Source organism: Ascaphus truei, chromosome 4, assembly GCF_040206685.1.
Source record: "Ascaphus truei isolate aAscTru1 chromosome 4, aAscTru1.hap1, whole genome shotgun sequence".
Classification (NCBI taxonomy): Eukaryota; Metazoa; Chordata; class Amphibia; order Anura; family Ascaphidae; genus Ascaphus; species Ascaphus truei.
In genome coordinates, this window is record NC_134486.1 from 44,622,508 (window position 1) to 44,646,653 (window position 24,146).

General features: G+C 44.0%; 1 protein-coding gene across 4 annotated transcripts; it reads right to left on the reverse strand.

Moving 5' to 3' along the window:
* Positions 1-304: 304 nt before the first annotated feature.
* On the reverse strand, positions 305-24,052 carry LOC142492733 (putative deoxyribonuclease TATDN3). Of its 4 annotated transcripts, XM_075595666.1 has the most exons (12): positions 20,193-24,052; positions 18,628-18,683; positions 18,078-18,190; positions 11,434-11,466; positions 10,772-10,845; positions 8,825-8,909; positions 6,962-7,024; positions 5,704-5,813; positions 4,863-4,918; positions 2,408-2,520; positions 1,424-1,504; positions 305-463 (listed from the first exon to the last, which is right to left on the reverse strand). In XM_075595666.1, the coding sequence occupies exons 1-12, from the start codon at positions 20,234-20,236 to the stop codon at positions 320-322; spliced, it is 972 nt and encodes a 323-aa protein (XP_075451781.1). In that variant the 5' UTR covers positions 20,237-24,052; the 3' UTR covers positions 305-319. The 4 variants fall into 4 exon arrangements, with proteins under 4 accessions (XP_075451781.1, XP_075451780.1, XP_075451782.1 ...); XM_075595665.1 differs by lacking the exons at positions 18,078-18,190; positions 18,628-18,683; positions 20,193-24,052 and adding an exon at positions 13,815-13,939; XM_075595667.1 differs by lacking the exons at positions 18,078-18,190; positions 18,628-18,683; positions 20,193-24,052 and adding an exon at positions 12,895-13,447.
* Between the last annotated feature and the right edge of the window lie 94 nt (positions 24,053-24,146).

Here is a 24,146-nt window from a genome sequence, read left to right on the forward strand (position 1 = left end):
GGCCCTTCTCCACCGGTTTCCAATTTCCCACCCTGAAGATCGTGTACAGTCCAGTTGAAGGTCTTCTTTGCTCTGACTCATTTATTTACTAATGTGGAACTCACCATTATTCAATTCATGGCCTCCTCTAGTATGGAATGGATCTTTATTTCCATCCCTTTTTATATACTGTATTTTTTGGCTTGATCCCCGCTCTATTATTTTATTTTTTAACACACACGTGTTAACCATCAGCCTGTCCCTCTGTTTCTTGACCACGATCTCAAACTCACGCGCTTTTAATAATTCCACACATTAATTTTTTTTTAAAAAACGTTCTTTATTTGTGAGGAACTTGAAGTAACCTGGGAAACAGTGTAAAGGCGTTCTTTGTTGTGACCTCAATAACCTCGCCCAGTGAGATCGCTTTCAACGTGGCTATATATTCAGCAGAAACCAGAATGTTTTTTGGTTCATTTCTGACCTAGAAAAGACATTGAGAAGAGAGGGTTTCAATAACATGTCTAACATAAATCATTATTATGGTAAAAATACTTAATAGATTTCATTAACAAAAACCTCATCAGTCTGCCATTTGATGAGTTAAGTGACCTATGCTTGCTGTTGTAGAATGGGACATTATCTTGATGAAAGCTTTAGCTGGATTTGACACTGCATTCACCCGGTTGATTTAAACCCTTGAGAATAAGCCTCCATATATATTCCAAGTCCACAAACTAATATTTTTAAAACCCCACTGCAGGTTCCCGGGAACAGATGATATGTTAAATCGGCTGCCACATTATTGATTTTACACTATATTTATCTTTCGATCACGTTTGGCCATAAAACACTGGAAAGGTGGGCAATTCTTCCATAAATATAGTGACATTCATTCCCTCTAGACTGTAAGCTCTCACGAGCAGGGCCCTCATCGCCTCTCTGTATCTGTTTGTGCATGTTTGCCCTCACTTGTATGTAACTGTTTTTTGTAATATACATCAGGGGTGCGCAAACATTTGGAGCTGTGCCCCCCCCCCCCCTTGCCTGCTTCCCCCAGTGCTCGAAACCCCCCTTAACTTTTTTGCCGGCGTCAAATGCCGCTGCGGGGTCATGCCACGTGACCCCTCGCGTTGCCATGGTGACGGCCGTGAAATGACGCAGCGGCGCCACACCAAGCCTCTGAATCACGGTAAAGGACGTTGCAGAGGCCTCACGCGATCCCCCGGCATTTTATTTAAATGTCTTGAGGAAGAGTGTGGGGCCTCTGCAACCGCCTCCCCCCCCCTCCCCCCGAAAAATCTCCCCCCAGTTTGCGCACCTCTGATATACATTACTCTGTAACCCCATTGTACCGCGCAGTGGAATATGTTGGTGCTTTACAAGGAAATGATAACAATAACATATGAAAACAAGATGAGAACAGAGCGTCCTGTAAGTGTACCTGCTTTACCGGTCCTAGTGCAGGAGAGTCCGTTTCCAAACACAGGTTTTCCAGGGGCAGCTTTTTCACAAGGTTCTGCATCTTAAAGGAAACAAGAAATCATTCAAGGACGATAAATTATAAAAAATACAATACATGTTACTCTCTGCAATCCAGTTTATTTCAGTCCACAAAGGATGTTTTCGTCGTTTTCTGAAGCATGTAATATTATTTTACACCTATGTCAGCGGCTCACGTATGACTCATGGTTTGTGGACATAACCGGAAGGTCCTTCTCACGCGAGTATCCATTAGGTTTAGTATTTGTTTAGAAGTGCGGTCCAGGAGTATACATTTTTGTATATGTTATACCGGACATGTCTAAATGATTATTAGACAACATACTATTTCTCAAATTCACAAAATGTCTCACATTTATAAAATGTATCAAATAACATTTTAAAATTGCTAGAGGCTTAAAATAAAGGCATTCAGCCCAGATTTGCTAAACAGTGTTAAACTATAGAGCTGGAGTGATGTGACACGATGGCGTCATTTGGCGCCGGGTTACCATGGCGATGCGTCACCGAAGACAAGGTAGTAGAAGTTAGAGGACACTCACGGTCCCCCGGCATTTAATGTAAATGTCTTGGGGAAGGGAAAGCGCGGGACCTCTGTAACCGCCGCGCCCCCCCCCTCCCTGGAAAATCTAGTGCCCCCTAGTTTGCGCACCCCTGCCAAGTTATTCAAATGAATTGACTATGTGCCTTGAATGTTAACACTGCTTAGTATGTAACTCTGTTCCCAGGACATACTTGAAAACTAGAGGTAACTCAATGTATTACTGCCTGGTAAAACATTTTAGAAATAAATAAAATGTATGTGGCCCATAGTACACAAGTTTCCTTTATTAAAATATATGACAAAAAAAAAACCCCAATCCAGACTGGTGGAGTTGCAGTCCCCTGTGTAACATTTAAGAAGCATCTTGCTAACCCATTTTACCTGTTCACTTCGGATGATAGAGGGTGGGATGGAGAAGTAGTAACCAGCCTTAACGCCTTCCATCGCAACCGAAGGCCTGCCATCAAATGCATGAAGCAAGACCTTCTCCGCGCCTGCAATACCAACCAAATCAGTCTACTCGTACTATTCTGACACTGCACGTAATGTTCTGCACAGATCAACTGAAACACTATGGGGGTTATTCATTCAACTGCAATACTACAATTGTGCCGATCGGGGCACCATTGCATGGAACATCCCATTGTAGTCAAACGCGAGTTTGTGTGGTAGAAGTTGATCGGCACTATCGTAGTTTAATGAATAACTCCCCATCAGTCCATTCCCAGAAGATGCGTTCACCGTGAGAAGATCCCTTTATCTCCCTGTAACTCGGGTACAAACAATGATACTATAGTAGGGTTGCAAGATTTATGTTTTTCTAACACGGAAAGCCGAAATCCAGTATGACAGTGTGACGTCTTCATGAGTTAATGACAGACCGTCAAAGTTGCTATGCAAAATATTATAAAATCTACCGTAATGGCCCGAACATAGTGCTGTGGTTTTTCCTAAAAATGTCCTTCAGAAAACTGTACTGGTATTACATGCGCAGCCTAACACCTTTCATTTTTCGTGTAGAACACCTTCAAAACTGTAGGGTCGTATTATGTGTCAGGCCGCACTATATTCGGGCCAATATGGTATTTAGTTATTCACATTCAAACACAAATACGTTGCATGTAACAATATGAAAAAAAACTCTTTAGTTATATTTCTTTGCATCTCTCTGCCACTCTTTGCTGTGCAGCACACAGTGATACAACTCGTTGCACGATAGGATTATAGACACTAAACACTGCAGAATGGATTCCACTGCAGATACGTCCAGTCGATCTTTCTTTACTCCATTGGACACTCATTAAGGAAGCAATGCGCTTGACATGAGCCGTGTGTGCAGGTATACTGAATATACATTGGCAGATGAGTAGCAAGTCAGAGAATTGTTCCTTGGATTCAGTTGGCATAAGAATACTTGCCCACTTCTCCTGGCGCAGCTTCTTTCTCCGATTTCCGGCATTACTCTTCTTTTGTGATGTGATTCAGAATGTCCAATTAACCGAACAAGTCATTGTCATTCACTTTCAGACCTCAGGTGGATGCAGGTTGCCCCAAGTGGTAAGAAAAATGAGTGTTCACGTCATCAGCAACACATTTTTAAAAATCAATATCTACATTTTGCAGAGTGCATTTGCTAAACTTCGCAGCAGTTTGTTGCCTGATGTTTCATTAGGCAACGAACATACACAGCAATTTGACTCCTTCTCAGGGGCAAAATAGAGCCAATAATTGGTGGGGGAAAAAAATCAGCGTTATAGTTATCTGAGTCAATAGATATTCCACAGTTTTGTGAGTCCATCACGTCTTTGACACAATGCTTAACATTGTGTGGGGGCTAATACATTTTTTATAGTGTCTGTTGACTTGGTCTAGTACAAGAAAACTTGCTAGCGACCGTAGAATCAGAAAAAACAGCGGCACACAGTTTACGGACGCAATCGGTAGAGCTGAAGGAGTGATGATGTTTCATAGCTTGAAAAGCCACGGTCACTTCAGCTTTAATAACTTTAGTTTTTCTTATGAGTCCTTTCTTACAAAATAACTGTCAACAGATTTTTAACATCCTGCCACAGAGGATGATACACTTAATGTATGCTCGCGTGTAGCGGTGTGTAGTAAAAATGTCTGACTTACCGCCGTGCGTGATGCTAAAAATGCATCTGCATAGCTTGCATTCAGCTTCCCTTTCTTAATAAAATCCCACCGTTTAGAATAATCGTCGACCAGCGTACACCAGCGTTTTGGCATAATTATTCGTTTAATTAAATTCGCTATACTCTTTGGTTTTTATCATCGCTGCGCTTGGCAGGACGGGCATAGACGCTCTGAACTACCAGGCAGCGGTGGGAGAAAAACTATTACACTCAAAATCTATTATGTTTTTAAGGCAAATTTAATTACAGTCATTTTAAGTTCAGGTATTTCGCGGCAAAGCACTAAAATACGGGACAGTTATGCATCCCAACAGACCTTACCGGGACAAGTCAATTAAATAAGGCACAATCCTGTATACATGCGGGATGTCTGGCAACCCTATACTATAGGCTCTTTGGGACAATGGACTTGTGTAGGTACGTTTTATTTGACAGTACTGCATACACTACAATGCACTCTAAATTCTACCAAACATTGTCATTTTGTACCAAAAGATGCACGAGGAAAAGAAAACGATTACGTAAAGTGACTCGTGCTTTTCCTGACTTCATACAACATGTATAATTATTGTATTTAACCAGTAAACAATATAACAGAGTCAAAGGAGGGCAGACGAGATGAAGTTCAAGCAACAAAATCACGAGTCAACTCACAAACTATCGAGACAAATACAAATCCATACCTTGCTCTTTTAAAAGTTGAATAGTTGGCCTCCCAGCTGAGCGAGAATGGACATTCCTGGGGAAGAAAAGAGCAAACTGGAACACTAGGGTAAGTCTGTGCTCAATGCTGTAAGTGTTGTCTCACTTGCAGGCAGTCACCCAATATAATACAATTAGTTGTGTCATAAAAAGAAGTTTAACAAGTGTACGGCAATTCAGTGTTGCAGGGGTTAAAAGCATGGCCCGGTGTTGAGGGACATGCAGACCTAACCTCCCACCTCTTTACAGCGTCTTACTCAACGTGGCAAAACATTCACAACGGAAAAGCTGGACCATATTACATTATTGTGCCTTTATTAGACTACTCGTAGGTTCACTAATGCAGATGATATCCTCACGGGATACCCTATTAACGAAGTATAATAATCATGATTTGTATACATGCAGTGAATATCAACTCTAACGTGCTGTACAAGTATACTTCAATCAACAACGCAACTACTCTTGGGGTGAAATCCTGCCAAAAACATTTTAGGATGTGGGTCAAGTAACAGAACAAGAAGTGCACTGTGCACCCTCAATTTCTGTGTGTAGGAATAATTAATTCTACACCAAACACTGCATATTTTTGTCCGTTAATCCAGCCAGTCTCAGAGGTGCTTGCAACCTATAGCAGAACCATTTGCTGCAGGCCTCTCCAGCACACAAAGGGTTAAACGAGACAGGCATGCAATGTGTGTGACTTAAATAAACAAACGTGGTGCTCATTCCTTTCACAGGACCACAGTGTCGGTTCCATATACTGATTACCCAAAGGTAATGTGGCTGAGAAGATAATAAGTGTTATTCAAAAGGCCTTACAGTGGCAGATCGAGGCATTTGGCCAGCTCGATCTGTCTGATGAACACCTGCCTCTGGTCTTCTTTCTGATCATCTGTGCTCGCGATTCGTGGGCTGAAGTCCAGCCCGACCTGCAGGGAACGATTAGGAATAGATGCGCTGGTATTATTACTTGGTATTCATGAGAATACCTCCTATTGCCTAAGGAGTTTACCTTCACATGACGTAGTTTACTGTATTTTTTATGTCAATGAAGCATGGCTGGATTTTCAGTTGCTCTGAATAAAGACAACAATTTTGAGCATAAACCTCACTTTGGCCCCTACACTTAATATGCTGAGATCTCACCTTTATCCTCAAATGAATGGTGCTGAAGTGTTCCAGAGCGAGGGACAGACACCTTCACAGCATATTGGATAGGGGTCTAAGGTGTTCTACTTCCGTGCCAGTCCTGTCCTTGGGTGATGTTTATCAGACTAATCTAATATGGCTGTGTATTACCACGATTGCCATGAGAAATACAGATTATGTGCCGCGGTAGTTAGGCTGTGTCATCACGTTCCCAGTCACTTCTGTTCTATGGTCTGTTTATTATCATGGTTTCTAGTCAGTCATCTCTGTGTAACATGTGGTGTATTATCAGGTTCTAAGTCAGTCTGCCCTGTCCTATGTCACTTCTGTCTAATGTGCGGTCCACTCTTGTCACTCAGATGGTTATTTCTACCCTATTTGCTTCTGCATGATGCGTCATATTTACTAAGCTGCCTTCTGCTGTGCGGCACTTCCCAGGCTCGCATGTGCCTTACTTCCCATTGATTTGAATGGGCTGTAAGCTGATTTCCAGACTGCTTAGTAAATACGGCTATATATTTTTTCCTCGGCCATTCATTTCCCTTTAGTTTGCATTATCACTGTTCCCAGCAAGTAGGATATCATTTAGGGGTGGGCAACTCCAGTCTTCAAGGGCCCCCAAAAAGGTCAGGTTTTCAGGATATCCCTGCTTCAGCACACGTGGCTCAATCAGTGGCTCAGTGGTAGACTGCACCACCTGTGCTGAAGCAGAGATATCCTGAAAACCTGACCTGTTGGGGGCCCTTGCGGACTGGAGTTGCCCACCCCTGAACAAGTTAATGTGCAGTGTATTACTGCATTATGCTTCTCATCCAGTACGACCTGTGCTAATCGGAAATTGTTGGAAGTAGAGGATTACTCAGTGACCAGCACCAACTATACACGTTGTCCATAAGATCCAAGAAAGTATTGAGTGACTGATTCATACCTCACCAATGGCCACCAACTCATCTTTATACAACTCTATCAGAGGCAGAGCATCTTCTAAATCCTGTTTACAAAAAGAATTTCATCTTAAAAACGGAATTTCACTAGAACCGAGTGGGCGAGTGCATTTGTCGAGCCCTGTGTGTATATATCATCATCTTCAGCCCTTGTCGATCCACTGCTGGATGAAGGCCTCCCCAATGGTCTTCCACATACTGCGGTTGCAAGCTTCTCTTCTCCCCAACACATTTTCTGATATCCTCCCATCTTACTTTGTGTCCCCACAGCTCCGCCGGTGGGAGGATAGAGGTGGGGCTACTCCGGGGCCGGGGGACTCGGAAAGCTTATGTCCGATAACGAGGAGGGGTGGGGGGAGTATTGCGAGCGCACCGTTTGGTTGCCAATGTCAGATCATTTGCTTCCCTCTCAAAATTAGAAGTAGCGCTCAAAACAGACGTCTATGTGTGCGTTAAAATTATCCGAATGCAATGATGTGAGAAGCATTAATCTACTGGTTACAGGGAGAGTTAGAAGGTATTATATTAACATCATTCTCTCTCTCCCGGTAACATCAGCCATAAATGTCACGAAAGATTGATCAGTGAGAGATGAGCCCCAGTCACAAAAAGGCAAAGTTTGATGTTTAAAAGAATGATTTTGAGAACCAAATCAGAATTCTCATATTTCCAACTCCACGACCTCTTGGAGGGACCAAAATCATTCATCAGTAATGTATTGGTCTTCTGCTTCTATCCCCGTTTACTTTGGGAAACGGTCTCCATTTAGATTTTGCATGTCTTTGTAACAAGCACAGTACACTTTTTATGTTATGTTAAATCTAACATTTAATAAGTACTTGTCTTTGGACTCTAATAGAACCCAGTACCTTTTTAAAGAGATTAACTGCAATTTCAGACACATTTTACTACATTCGATTTTTGTGTTAATTCCATATTTTTCCAGTAAAGAGGGGACCTGGGACTCCTGAGGTTAAGGCCGGAAATTATTCTTGGTGGTGGCAGCGTAATTGAGGTGCACTGTGACAGTTTTTGGGGAGTTATTGCTCATTTTTAGTGTCTTGTGGGGCGGTAAGTCAGCTGGATGGCTGCATTGTATTAAACCCTTTCACATACACAAGTCAAATTCAATAATGTAGAAGTGGATTACAGAAGATTTTGCAGCATTATTATAGATAACTCACGTTACAGAATAACAATATGGAGTAATCCTAACATCTACGCAGGGGAGGCCAACCCCAGTCCTCAAGGGCCGCCAACAGGTCAGGTTTTCAGGATATCCCCGCTTCAGCACAGGTGGCTCATTCATCATGACTTAAACCAGGGGTGCGACAACTGGGAGGGGGAGGAGGGGGGGGAGAGAGACACGGCAGTTACAGAGGTCCTGCGCTCTTCCCCAAAGATTTTAAATGCCGGGGAGTGCGTCAGGCCTCTGTAACTCACCTTCTCTCCGACAGCTTCGAGCGACGTGTCGCCATGGCAACACAACATCAAATGTCACCACGGCTTCATGTGACATGACGCCGGATAGCAGGTAGGGGGGGGGGGGATGGGGCACGAGCACTGGGGCTGAGCAGGCAGGGGGTGGGGGCGCAGGGCCAAAAGTTTGCGCACCCCTGACTTAAAACACCTGTGCTGAAGCATGGATATTCTGAAAAACTGTTGGTGGCCCTTGAAGACTGGAGTTGGCCACCCCTGCTCTACAGCTTCGTCTACTAAACCGAACACGCGTGGGAATCTATTTCCCGCTATGAAACCAGCTTTGAGTAAAGATGTGCAGAACTGATAGGAGCACATATATAGCATTATGGTCACTCTTACTTTATCATAATAGCAACTCTTGTTACCTTTACGGTGGCACTGCGCTGCTGTTCTGGTGCAATCCCTTGTACTGGATGAACTCCTAGGCATGGGAAGACAAACCCCTCGTGCCTACAAATAGTAATGTTTCACTGGGTCAGCAACTGAGAAAACTGAAGTCAAAAGTCAAGGTGAAATAAACAGTGATTTTTCTAAAGCTTTTTTTCCTGGCTTGGAAAGCAGCGGTTTTTTTTTCTTTCTTCTTCACTTAAAGCAGCAAAGAGTTTAACTCATAGAAATGTTAGTATCTTGTCCCCCCGGAGCATGTCTTGGTCTTTTTAAATATATATATTTTTAATCTCTGACTTTTGAGGTTACCATGGTAACACGGTCAGACTGGGCTCTGGGGAGAGCTTCATTTTAACCTACCGGACACAATATTTCAAACGCTTATATCTCCTGTACGGAGCTTCAGATTTAAAAAATAAAAACAGCATTGGAAAGGGCGAGAAGAAGTCTCTAACAGCAAGGAAACATAAAAGTAAAGAAAAAGGTGATGCGTGCGGACTGATGTTTCATGCATTTCAACAACAAAATGCCAGAGTCGCTGTCAGCTGAGCGCAGATCGCCATTAACAGCTTCTGCAACATCCCCACTTTCACTTGGGGTCAAGATACACTAATCTAGATCGCTAGCCTCCCTTGGTCAGACACTTCCTGCATGTGTGTTACTGTTAGCAAGGGAAAGCGGATCTCTGATAAATATCACGGTTTGGATGTCGCTCACTTCAATTGTGCTGCCTATTAGGAGACCCATTAGCCCCTGTTGCCTAGAGGGGACCAGGAGCACATTTCTTAGGCCAAGTCCATAGTGCAGGCGCACACGTGACAGAGCGCATGGTGTGGATTTCAGATCGCTCGCGACAGAGGGCATGGCGTGGCAGTGACGAGACTGGTTCGCCCTCATTGGCTAAACCGCCCACGTGACGCGGCCGTTGCGCCAAAACACAAAAACCTTGTCTTCCCGGAAATGCTGCTGCGATTCATCGCGCTATTGACGGCCTCATAGAGGAGCCGCCTCTTGTTCGTGCGCGCGGTCGCTATGGACGAGGCCTTCGGAGTAGGCTGTAGCCTCAGGAACCCAACATTTATTGGACTAGAAAGTACATGAGAATTTAGGCAACCTATTGCCTATTTAATATATTTATATAATAATATTGATTTTCTTAAGGTCACGCAGCACTGTACAATCTAATTTTGATGGGAGATGAATTGGTTTGTCCAAGATCACATGGGGATTTGAACCTGCTTCCAAGTCAGTGCCATGGTTACCAGAGCCACTATAAGGCCCCGCTCACTGTGCGTGCGCACGTTCGGCACTCTTTAATGCTATTGCATCAGAGTTTTCAGACTATAAACGACTCCTGGTGGCGAAGTTCAGCGTTGACGCTGCTGCACTTGAGGGAGACAACTCAAGTTGTAATTTTGTGCGGCAGCCGCGTCACGTGTATTTCGCCAGCCAATGAGTGAAATGTAAGCACAAGGAACACCCTACCCATGTCTGGGACCCGCCTACAAGTCACGTCATTCAGTCTGCTGGGGATGAGCAACATCGCTGCGTCGTGACGTAGGCACAGTGAGCTCGGCCTAAGGCCTTGTCTATGGTGATCGCGACTGCACGCGCATCGCGAACAAGAGAAGGCTTCTCTATTTCATCCAATTTTGTTTTTGTCGCGTGGCAGCGGGGTCACATGCGCGGTTCAGCCAATAAGGGCGAACCGCTCGCGTGATGTCACGGCCACGCCTCCACATCGCTATGGATCACAGGCAACAGATCGCTTGTCCGACAGACGCCATGAGTTCCTCCACTATAGACTTACCCTAAACAGCGTGCATCACAGGGCAGGAAACGTCAGACAAGTGATATGTATATGGTATGCGTGCTTCCGGTCACATGGCAATTCAAATAAGAATGATGACTACATTTCAACATACCCTTTACAAAATTGTATTATTTTTTCAAATTCTCCTGAATATTCGGCAACTGCAACAAGAGCCAGAAGACCCACCTGAAACCAGTAACATAAAAAGCATAGGATAACAATTATTCACATGCATGCGTTACATACTGTATGTAAAAGTGAATATTCTGATCACATTAATCTATGCAGCACAACTCGTCCATTTTCATGGGCAGAATGTAATTGTATTGTATGACTTTATATAGCGTCATTAATGTACATAGCGCTTCACAGTAGTAATACACGTGGTAATTAAATAAATAACAGATAATATAAATAACAGATCATGGGAATAAGTGCTTCAGACATAAAAGTAACATTAAGGAAGAGGAGTCCCTGCTCCGAGGAGCTTACAGTCTAATTAATTTACACTTTAATCTAATACATTTATACAATTTATGTTCTTTAAGACAAAGATAGCTTGTAATAATTTGTATTTATTTTGGGTGTGAAGAACAGTGGTTCTCAAATGTATCTTTACTCACATATATCCCTGACAATTGACAGGGAGAGCCTTCATTCTACACACACACATACAAGAGAAACATTTCTTATTTGGAGCCAAAGATGCAAGTATTACATACCCCAAAGCAGGGCCATTTAAAATGTGTCAAACAGCAACTAATAACTACATACCTTCTTTGCTTCTGCCAAAACGCTGTCAATATCCTATACAAAAACAAAAAAAATCCAAAACTCAATTCAAACACATTAACAAACTATATTGGAAGTGTTCTATAACTAAGCATACATTGTTACTGTTAAAGTCTAACAGAATTAAATCTTAAATACAAAACGTTGTCTGTATGCAAAATAATTTTTCTTTATTAGGTTGTCCTATTTAATCAATTACACGGCACATTGCAATTCTTTTAACTATATTCCATAAACCATCTAAGATTTCTTAGCACCTGAAAATCAATTAAACCATCCATGGAAAACACTAGATAATGTGTGTGTATATAACAGCTCACAAAGACAGACACCAACAAATTACAAACATGTTCACATATGTTCTTTTAAACCCATAGTTCTGTGATATCGTATGTAGACATAGATTGATGAGCCTCACACACATTGCCTGACAAATCCATCATCCCCAGTCCAACTCAATAGGAGATTAACCCTTTGGGGTTAAGTCAGAAATCTCACTAATGTCCCTCACATACCACATTGATCAGTGTGGCCAGGATGTGCAGACCAAGACACCAAAATGTACCTTGAAATACATTAGTAATAAAACAAAATCTCTATCGCTTCCAAAAGGTAGATTAACTTGTTATTCAAGTTTCTTACATGGGTTAAGATCTGTTAGCCAGAGAGGTTTATGCCAATTCAGACAGGGCACATTTTAATGGCGCACGTGTTGCAAGATGATCACGCAGCAGGTGTGGTATATAATAGGATGTATCAACTGCTGCCTCTGGGGCCAATAATATCTTCCTATTATCAGCGATAGCAATACAGGTAGTCCTCGTTATCCAACGTTTCACTTTACAACAAATGGCATATCCCAGTGGAGCGCAAACTTTTTGTGCTGCGCCCCCGTCACTCTGCCCCCGGCTCTCGCGCCCCCCTGCCTACCTTCTTTCGCCCACTGCGTGGGCGTGTGACGTCAAGTCACATGGTGCAACACAGACGGCTGAATCCCGGTAAGTAAACAGTTGCAGGGGCCTCACGCGATCCCCCGGCATTTAATTTAAATGCCATGGGGAAGAGCGCGGGGCCTCTGCAATTGCCCGCGCCCACCCCCAGCACAATCTCCCGGCCCCCCCAGTTTGCGCACCGCTGGCATATCCAACGCTTTACAATGCAACCCTATGGGCCGTTTTTCAACGCCGGAATGCGTTATCCAACGCTCACTGCCACTGATTAACATGGGACTCACTTTACAACGGTTTCACTATACAACGCTACTTCCAGAACGGATTCCGTTGGATAACCGAGGACTGCCTGTATTGCTTCATGTAATACTCCATATACAAAAGGTATCACACCTCCTACTCCTCCTCTCTCCATATACTGCCTGCACACCCCCCATATATCAGAGCTGTGCCTGCACACACCCCCATATGTCAGAGCTGTGCCTGCTCTTACATCATTAAACTCTGGGGCAGAGAGGTGGCAGTGACAGTCCACCAGGCTCCTGAGCTCGTACATACAGGCGGCTGCTTGCTGTCTCAGGTGCAGATGTCTGTGCACAGAGTCGGCTCTCTGTCCTCAGACAGATACACGTCATAATGAGGCTGCGGAATGCGCAGAGGGGCCGCATCGTCATGCACTGGCCGCCATCTTGCTACACTTTAACAGAGCTTAATACCGCCTCATTTCAGGAGACCCAGATATGTGTAGCAGTGACAAATAACAACAAAATAATGTCCAGTGTGTTTTACTTGGGTGAGTTTTAGGTGTGGGGAGTATGTTATGGATTTATGGCTGTACAGTAACTGTTCCTGGAGTAGCAAGATGGCGACTCCCGGTATCTAGTGTGGCGACAGAACTGAGCTGAATTAAACTCTTGCTATGACCGTGTTATTTCTTATTATATGTGGTCACTGGCGCAGCATTGGCACTCTTGCAAGACGTGTATTCTCTAGGGCAGAGGCAAGCGGAGCCGGGAATCGCAGTGCGCCGCAGCGGAACCAATGTGCGGCTGCAGGAGTTCCCCTTCGGTGGGGGTTGGAAAGAACACTTCCGGGGGGGTATTTGGAATCTGGAAAATGGCGGCAAGTCCGGGATGCGGCCGGCCGCCGATGAGCGCCCGGGAGGAGCCGGCCGCCGGTGGCGGCTCTACGCAGCAAAGTGCGGGGAGCCCAGGGACCGCAATACAAGAGGCCGCCGGCAGCCCAGGGACCGCGAAGGGCTGCGAGGAGGAGTCCGCGATACAAGAGGCCGCCGGCAGCCCAGGGACCGCGAAGGGCTGCGAGGAGGAGTCCGCGATACAAGAGGCCGCCGGCAGCCCAGGGACCGCGAAGGGCTGCGAAGAGGAGTCCGCGGGGAGCTCGGGGCGATCATACCCGGAGACGATACAGAGCTGCCGGCCTCCTCATGCGGGAGAGGCCGGGGCGTCCAGTGAGAGCGGTCCCGGGTGCTCGGGGCCGGCAGACCGGGACTGCAGGGTGCGCTGCTTCTCCAAGCGGCTGGTGCAGGAGGTGATGGGGATGTGCGCGGAATTCAACACAATGCTGCTGGAAACCCAGCAGCAGCTGAGCCAGGACAGGAGGGAGCAGGAGCTGAGGAACAGCGTGTGGGTGAGAGAGAGGCGAGGGGGGGCAGCCAGGCTCACCGCCGGGAATATGCTGCTGCATTGTTTTATTTATATGTGTCAGCCATGGTAACTTCGACCGTGCGGAGGCTGGTCAGTGAGCGGGTGCTTACCTGGCCATGGGGGTTTGCCGAGGGGCGTCACGGAGCTGGTTCGCCCTCACTGGTCGCCGCATCTTCTCCCCCCCGCGGGTGACTTCACAGCCTCCGCGCGAGCGAAGGCACAATGGTCCGGGCCTTAGATTGTAAGCTCTATGGGTCAGGGATTTTCTTTCCTAGTGTCTGATTTTGTTACACTTATTCCCTGTACAGTATTGTCTTGTAAAAGTGCTGATGGGCACTATATGAATAAAGATGTACATACGATTCCCTTCATCTTCCCTAAGTGGTACACATCAGTTATGGCGAGTAAAAGTGACAGATCTCCCACCTAATGATAAAAACATTCATGTCTCAGGTCCCCAAACCTGCCTTACCCCATAATCACACAGCGTACGGGGCTTTCACTGCAGCCAGGGATTCTGGGTAATAAGCACTGTCACTTGCTTGTCATCCACATTAATATGGATTCCTTTCAGTATGTCTGCTTTTTTACACAGCTTTTAAGGGCTCAAAGTTAAAGGAGAGACGCAAAAAGTGAGGCACTGTGACTGCCCATTACCCAGAATCCCTGGCTTCAGTGGAAGTGCTGTATGCTGTTTGATATTGGGGAGGACCCTAGGCGTGAATGTGATCAGAAGTGTTCTTTATCAGTATGATACAACACATGAAACAAAACATGGAGCGGTGAAAGGTGCAACTGCCCCAAATATCTTACAATCTAATGCTACCAGTGTGTGCTGTGTTTGTGTTTGGATTTAATAGCTTCTCCTGTGTCCTCAGGAGGGGGATTGAGGAAGAACGTCATTTTAAGCTATTCCATAAAACACCTTCCATGCTAACCTCCCAATGTAAGTGAATGGGCTATAATTACAACACAGTGTTACTCCTGTGCTGGAAAGACGCCTTATAGCCCATTCAAGGGAATGAAGGGCTATTGACAACCTGTTCTGTTAAGTCTTATTGCGTAACACTATAAATAATATTATTAAAGCACCAACATATTCAGTGGTGCAGTGCATAACCAGAACGACATACAAAATAAGAACAAATGAACACAGACTGCGCGCCATGCTCGTGAGAGCTTACAATCTAGAAGGACCAGGGCACATTTGAAACAAAAGGTATAATTGGCTGCTGATCGTTGGTGTTTCTGGGAATGGGGTTTGGTCCAGCTGCACGGCTGCTCCTGTTTAGATTTCGGATGTGGATATCACGGACCAATGTTTCGGTCTTATGAGACCGTTCTCGGTTAAAGTTGAAAACATTGGCCCATTTTTTTCATGCAACATATAGTTGACTATTTCTGTGCCTATTTCCTTTCATTTTGATACCAACATTTTGGCCCCAAACCAGGACTGGAAGTGGTGTGTGGTTTTACTGCGTGCCCTGTAGCAGAGACGTAATTACGTTTTCCTATATTCATCAGGTGTTGCCCATGGGGTTTTGCACTTAAACAAGATGTGAGCAATATGTATTAATGTGCAAAGCTGCTAAGACCTTGGGCTTGTGGGGGAAATGAGTGGCCAAGTTACTGACGGGCATTAATCATCGGCCACCAAGCACCTGGTACTTTTGTGCCCCGTGAAGTACACTGTTGTTGGTTATTACGTTGTTGATGTTCTGCACATTACTTTAAAGGGGCATTCGCTTTCTATGACCAAAGGGAAATAATGGTGGGGGGCATGTTTGATAGGTGGATTATATGAATTAAAAAAAGACAAGTATCCATAGTCGCCAAGATGCTTTGTAGGGTATTAACAATCATTACCTAATCTATCTTGTAGAGCTGTTTGTAAACATCGTCCACACTAGGGGCGGCCAACTCCAGTCCTCAACGGCTACCAACAGGTCAGGTTTTCAGGATATCCCTGCTTCAGCATAGTTGGTGCAGTCTTTGACTGAGCCACCTGTGCTGAAGCAGGAATATCCTGAAAACCTGACCTGTTGGTATCCCCTAAAAACTGGAATTGGCCACTCCTGATCCAGACTCTCCCTTTTTGATTCGGATGGCTACATCATTAATTTAATGCGTCAGTTCAACGTATCGGGTCAAAGAAGGTAAACTATCCATTTTTACCGAAGATTTCACAAAATGTCTCAATCTTTGGTAAAGAAGGCATTTTCACAATGTTTGTGCACAAAATCGATTTCCCTGATTTCATCACATTTTGCACATGCCTCACAGAAACTCATAGCGCCCTATGTACAGGATCATATTGGAATAATTTTTGCGCGTCAAACTTTTAGGGCTAAAAAGTAGTAGAAACCTTCATAAAAATGTGCGTCGTACGTATGACGCTTCCTACATGCAACGCATAGTTCGTTGTTTGAAATGAAGTTTGACGCACATTGTCGTGTTCGATACCGGATTAATATAAATTATAATAAAAACAGAATGATGTCTTTTTTTTCATTTATAACTTGTACAGTATTTGTAAATAAAAATGATTAGTGTAGTATTATTTATAGTAGCCATACTGTTTTTAATAACAAAACATCCGTCCGACTTCAAATACATTTTTGGTTGATAACTTAATTCTGCGCTAACAAACAGACTTTTTAGGATTTACGCCAGGTTCATCTTCGCTAATTTTTACGCACTCTACTTTTTTGAGGCGCACAGATACAATTTTTCTACAGCACACCAATTACATCTGTACACCTCGCACGGTCATTTCTGTGTGAACAATAATTGTTGCGCTTGCAGATTGAGAAATGTCAGGTTAGTACACAGGCAATGTTGTTTATCAATGCGTGCGAAGTTTGCAGTGTTAGTTTCTTAACTCCCAGAAGGACTTTCAAATCATTGCCTATGTAACACACACACACACACACACACACACACACACACACACACAAATCAACCCATAACTATGTGTAACAGGGTATGTCTTTTCTGCCTATCTTTCCCCACCCTGTTATGCAAATCCTGCTAGCTGCAGGCTGTAAGGGGTTAATCTGTGGGCTTGTGACCCCTACCCATGCTCCTCTATGATGGACAGGAGTAAGGTGGTGACTGATGGCCTGTATAAGCCTATCAGGGATAGGTATAGACCATGAGCCCGCCCCTTCTGCCCTAACTAGGGGAATGCCATATTTAGTATCAGTCCTGTTCCTGCTCTGGAGGAGAGAGGAAGCAGAGAGCTATGAGTCTCTCCAATGGCGGGATGAGCGTGCTCACCCTCAGTCTTTGGACTGAGGGAACATCAGATTCAGCCACAGAGGTCCTGTAAGACCAGGGGCCATCACCATCCAGAGGTCAGGGACCTCTGAGACTCTGCAACGAGATCTGCAGTGGATGCCTGCCATACAATAAAGACCCTTGTTATCACTCCTGTCTAAGTATCAGTCCTTGGACAGGAGTGAGAAGTATGCAATAGTGGGGCTGACTTCTGGACAACCTGGAGCCAACTACGGCTGGAGGCGCTAACACCAATGAGAAGAACTACAGAAAGAACCTAAGCCTGTCCTGATCTCCATACCACCGCAGATCCAACTCATCTCTCCTGGTCCTAACAGGTATCCGCACCACACACAGGAAGCAGAGGCTGTGTATCTCCCTCTGGGGGGCAGGAAACAGTGCTACATATTTATATTACATAAAATTGTCCCTTTAAACCAGGGCTGGCCAACTTCTGTTCTCAAGGGCCACCAACAGGTAAGGTTTTCAGGATATCCCTGATTCAGCAAAGGTGGCTCAATTAGTGGCTCAGTCGGAATGACCCAACCACTGATTGAGCCAACTGTGATGAAGCAGAGAGATCCTGGAAACCTGACTTGTTGGTGGTCCTTGGGGACTGGAGTTGGCAAGCCCTGGTTTAAAGGGACAATTGTTTTAAACCCAGTCACTGACACAGAGGTAAACACCTAAAGGGGTCAAATTTGCAACTTGTCTGTGTTCTTCACTATCTTACTTGATAATTTCTGGTGACCGCAGGGGGAAAGGAGAAGTAGTATCCGGCTTGTACTCCTTCCAGGGCAGCCGAGGGCCTGCCCGCAAAGTTATGCAGTAACACCTTCTGGGCACCTGAAACACACATAGTATCAGGAGCTATTCACGGAGCAAGATTGCACCACGTTTGCCTCGATACATTAATATAACCCCTGTTATACTGTGAGACTCTACATATTAACTGATTAAATAGTTCCCAGAGAGCACCCCACCAGTACGTACATTTATACTAAGCTGGGCAGGGAAACCTCTATCAGTGCCCTTCATGGCATCCTTCATGTTCAAAATATATTCCATTTTTTTTAATTTCCGGGGAGGTTTCATAGGATAATACAGGAGAAGAACAACACACAGGATTATTATCCTTTAATTAACTCTGGTCAGTTATTTTTTTGCACTGGTAAAGCACCAGTTTTCCAACTGTGAGACTTTAATAAACATACTTCCTCCACCCGTAAGAATTTATATTGCCCTGCAAAGTTTAAGCTTAATTAACCTTGTGAAGATCTTACCTTGTTCCTTAAGAAAAGAGATCGTCTGCCTCCCAGCTGAACGGGAATGAACATTTCTATGGACCCAAAAACACACACGTTTGTAACGTATAAAGGGACAGTTCTCCTGCATGTTTTTATTTTGAATGATTTCTTGCTGTACAGACTGTCTATACCTCTCTGGTTTATTTCAATGGTCGCTGATTTTTTAAACTGTTTTTGTATTCCTAAAAAATAAACATAAAACCTAAATGAGTGTAACCCCCCTCCTAAAGGGTTACTAACATGGCTGTTGTATGCTGGGCCCCACCCTGAGTTGCTATGGGGATCTTGGCGTCACGGAAGGGTATTTAAGGAGGGACTATTCTAGAAGGTTAGGTTCCAGGAGGACAAGAGGAGAAGAGCCTCGGAGAGAGTAGATAAGTAATGTTTATAAAGCAATAGTACAGACCATGCCCTTGTATTTATTATGTTGTAGATGGGGATAGTTAACTTAGGATCCCTGAAAGAAGGAATGGAGTCCTGAATAAGAAATGAAAATGAAAATGGCACACCATAGAGGGCCTCAGGAAAGAGGACTCCCGGGGGCCTGCGGATCAGCACTAATATTCCTAAGCAGTCTATATGGAAGTGGCAGTTCCAAAACAGGCGAAAGATATTGGGTCAAGTAAGATAACACCTTCCAGGATTCCTGTAGTGGCCCAGAGTAGCCAGATTAATACAAATGATGGTTCCGAAGCAACAAGGGAGCCGGTTCCCACACTTACTCAGAGCAACTAAGTCAAAGTACCTTCATTTGAGAGTTAAGAGTGGGCACTGATGGAACAACTGTATTCATGTATGTCTATTATAAAATCCAGTACAACGTTGTTAACATGTGTATGATCTGTCCCTGACCATGGGGGCACGAGTAAATGACTGTGACACTACAAAAGTTCCTGGCACCCATTATTCTACAACCTTCCTACCTCATCGCCCAGCAGCCTGGATCCAGCCCGACTGAAGGTAACCCATGCGGGGTAGCCATATATAACACACACAAATGTAATCTCCCTAGGAGCCGGGCAGGGAGGGGTTACATGGCTGCTCAACGCCTCTCAATAGTGACATTAGTAAACCTGAAAGAACCTTATCTGAGAAGATTAAAATGAAGATAAGACATTATTTCTGATAGGAGACGCCGTCGTTGGCATGGATTGGAGAAAGTGTGGACCGGAGTTGCCGGGTGAGCACTCTGCTGCAGGCGTTGGCTCTTTTTAAGATAACAATTCCAGCTTCACATTGAAAAAGTTATGATGGGTAAAAAAAAAAAATAAGTGACAGAAACCCTCCACCATACAGTGTAGAGTGCAGCCTTTCCTCATTATCGCGTAAGAAACGGCGCTTCCACTGCAGCCAGGCATTGTGGGTAGGGTGACCAGACTTCCAAAAGTAAAAACCAAGACACAATAAAAAATTATTACTAAAACAAATTACATTACTTCAAAATAAATATTATAATAGTATTTGTCTAATTGCATCCCCACACACATACACACACACACACACTTACCCACACACACTTACTTACCCACACACACACTTACCCAGTGTAAAATGTAAAATGTCTTTGTATTTTCAACAGTGGCATAGAACAAACTTCTGCATTCCAGCTTTTAGCAGACAAAAGAAACGTTTATTATCCAAAGATATTGATATGATACTAATTACATTCAGAAATGGCAGATAAATGGCAGTTACATCAATTAAGTGATATTCTTTTCAAAGAGATTGCACGTTATTCATTTATCTTGGTGAAATCCGTTCTGTCTGACATTGCTGGTATAACTTTCTTCTCCCGATGTTAACCTGGCTTCTGGTGGTATTCTGGCCTCTTTTTCCTAGCTAAACCTGCCAGTATTATCCAGAAAATATTCCCCTAGTCAGCCATCCTTACTCATAGCATTATGACTGAATAAGGTATTACCATGTGTACTTATGGCTAACACGACATCATACCTCTTTAAGTACATACAAAGGAACTCGTGTTTATTATTGGATCAGCTTCCCAATATTTGTTGGTAACAACTAAATGTCACTCGCTGGCAGGGATGCCACCTTCTACTGAAGGATAACACAGAGATAAATGTAACATTTTTTTATCTCTTACCGGCGGCGTCTCCCGGCATCTCCCCCTACAACTCCCGTAACATGGCTGCCATGACAAGGGGACGCTACGACGTTATGCGGCGTGAAGTTGCCATGACAATGGGACACCTTATGGCGCCGAGGCATCACACGATGCCGCGTTGTCATGGCGACGTGACGCCGAGAGGTCTTGTAGCATCCGTTGTCATGGCAAAGGGAGTCACGCAACGCCACGTAGCGTCCCGTTGTCATGGCAACGCGGCGCCATTTGACTCGGCCCAGCTATGTTGACGGGAGTTGCAGGAGGATGCCGGGAGCCGCCGCTACCCGGAGATTAACAAGATAAACCCGTAGCCAGGAGATACGTGGTGAAAACCCGTAGTCTGTGGGTTAAACCCGGAGCGGTGGCAACCCTGCTCGCTGGCCCTTACTCAAACACCCAACACAGCTGTAATCCGACTACAACGCTAACCTTATCTCGTGACTTGAAAATACCTCCTATATAACACAATTACACACCTTATTTCCAGCACACTGCAGCCAGGGAGAGGACAAGCTTTGTGAGCAGTGCAGCACCACCTAATGGCCGGAGGAGACATCGCGCTGCATCTACTCCTCTTCTCCCAGCAAAAAAAAAAAAAAAACTTTAAAAACTTGACTGTCCCGGCTAAACTGGGACATCTAGACACCCTAATTCTGGTTACTGACATGCAAATGAGCACAGGTCAAACAGCTGTGTCAATAGGTTTACTGGCTATGCACTTTTTTAACCCAGGCTGTGCTGAAAAGCTGTGTAGTACGACAGGTATACGTTTATAGGGCTTATATTAAAATGGACATGAAGCAAAAGGTGACACTGTGTGCTCATCTGCATGTCAGTACCCAGAATCCCTAGTTGCAGTTGGAGCACTGTATGCCAAGTGATAATGAAGAAAAGCTGGGTTACAGTCCTGTCTGAGACATGTGAGTGTGCTCACAACTTATATTTATATTATTAGATAAAAATAATAAGAAGAAGTATTTAAATTTTAAGTTGGAAAAATAATAAGGATGGAGACACTGCACCTAACAAAAAAAAAATGATATTTCAAGCAGCTGCATCGTTTGCCGTTTCAAATGTTGCCCAATAATGTAAGTGACGAGCAGGGAGAGCCAACAGAGGGACAAAGTGTCTGTTTGTGTACGATCTATGAAGGATCATTATATTTACAGCCTGCAATGAACGCCTTCTCTCTGACTGAGCTGGAAGTGAAAGGTAATTACTAGTACAAATCAAGTAGTAATCAGTGATTCCACTATACAAATCCTTGGTAAGTTCTAGAACATATTGCGTTCAGTTACAAATCATGTAGCACCTTGTTATTAAATTCGCTCGCTGCAAACGTTCCTGAAATCCCATGATTTTATTCTAAACTTGCTCAATGTTGTTACCGCGGCTCCATTTGTTTGAATGAAGATGCAAGAAATCTTCAGCTACATCCGTAGTTCACCATAACCACAGAGGGTGGTAAAAGAAATAGGTCGTTCAAAGAACTAGGGGCTTATTCAATAAACACGATTGACCAGACATGATTGAATATGTCCCTGAAATGGTTCACCGGAGAATTTTGGATAGAAAGGGAATTTACCAACTGAAATGTAAGGCTAGTAAAATCAGAAATACTTATTCACTGAAAGGCAAAGTGGATGCATGGATACATCAGTCGCCCAGTAGAGGTAGTTGAGGTTCATACAGTGAAGCAATTCAAACAGGATACCCTAATATTGGGAAGAGACAGGCATCAAATAGGGGCCTAAAGCTTTACAGCATGTAAGAAATATGGGCAGACCAGACAGGCAAATTGTGCAAGTAAAAATGTCCATATTATTTTAAATAAAAATACTTCTCAATTATATAGTCTGCAAACATACACAAAACATTATGCTCCTCACAGAGCAGCTGTCTGCTTTCCTTTTTGCAGCCTCGGGAAGTTTAGTTCAGCACACGTTGTGCAAGTTTGGCTGTTTTTTTTAATGAGACTTCCGCTTTGTGCTGTAACCTTATAGTGCCGAGAAAAAGCTTGTGAATCCCAATGATAATGACAGAAATTCCATTGTTCTTTCCACGATAACCTTCTTGAATCAAAACCAGTCTTTTCTTAAAATATCCAATATATTAACCAATTCCATGTCTTTTGAAATAAAGTGATGTATGAATAAGACAAACAATGAGTAATTAAGAGTCAGTGTATTTGCAAAAGTAAGTGAAACCCTGGTTTGATCAGCGAAATTAAAGGGGATAATTTGAATCAGATATTTAAATAATTAGGTAGATCTTCAGGTGTGAGTTTGGGAGGCCCCATCCTATATAAATATCAGGAAACTTTGTGAGTTTGGTCTTTATCATACAGGTGTGTGGAAACAAGTCATGCAACGATCAAAAGATATCTCTGAGGACCTCAGAAAAGCAGTTATTGATGCTCATCAGTCTAGAAAGGGTTACAAAACAATTTCTAATGATTTGGGGCTCCACCAATCCACTGTCAGACAGTCTACAAATGGATAATGTTCAAGACCACAGTCACTCTACCTAGGCGCGGTCATCCTACAAAAATCTCTCCAAGAACTGGCAAGTCATCCAGGAAGTCACAACCAGAGTAATATCCAAGGATCTGCAGGCCACTCTCGCCTTGGCTAATGTGAGTGTTCATGACTCAACTATCAGAAAAATACTGAACAAGAATGATGATCATGGAAGGATAGCCAGGAGAAAACTACTGCTCTCTAAAAAGAACATTAATACCTGTCTGAAGTTCGCCAAAGAGCACATAGATGATCGACAAGACTTCTGGAACAATGTTCTATGGACAGACAAGTCAAAGGTAGAACTTTTTGACCTCCATGAGAAACGTTATGTTTGGCGAAAACCAAACACTGCATTCAAAAAGAAGGACCCAATCCCAACCGTCAAGCACGGTGGTGGGAGTGTGATGGTTTGGGGCTGCTTTGCTGCCTCAGGACCTGGACGGCTTACCATCATTGACACAACCATGAATTCTGCATTGTGTCAGACAATTCTAGAGGAGAATGTCAGGTCATCCGTCCATGAGCCGAAGCAAAAGTGTGTCATACAGCAAGAGAATGATCCTAAACATACAAGCAGATATACAAAAGAATGGCTGCAGAAGAAGAAATTCCCCTTTTTAGAATGGCCTAGTTAAAGTCCAGACCTAAACCCCATCGAAATGTTGTGGCAGGACCCGAAGCGAGCTGTCCATGCAAGGAAGCCCTCACATGTCACTGAGTAGAAGCAGTTCTGTAAGGAGGAACGGGGCAAAATTTCTCAAAACCGATGTGACAAACTGACCAGCAGTTACAGGAAACGCTTAGATTAAGTTATTGCTGCTGAAAGGGGCGCCACCAGGTACTGAACC

Excerpts from the sequence above, each read along its gene's own strand:
- LOC142492733 (XM_075595666.1), bottom strand. The coding sequence starts at position 20,236 with ATGCCACTGTTGAAAATACAAAGACATTTTACATTTTACACTGG. Across the intron at positions 11,467-18,077 it reads CGGTCACCAGAAATTATCAA|GATATTGACAGCGTTTTGGC; the intron begins GTAAGATAGTGA and ends GTTTTTGTATAG. Across the intron at positions 10,846-11,433 it reads TTTTGGCAGAAGCAAAGAAG|GTGGGTCTTCTGGCTCTTGT; the intron begins GTATGTAGTTAT and ends TACTGGTTTCAG.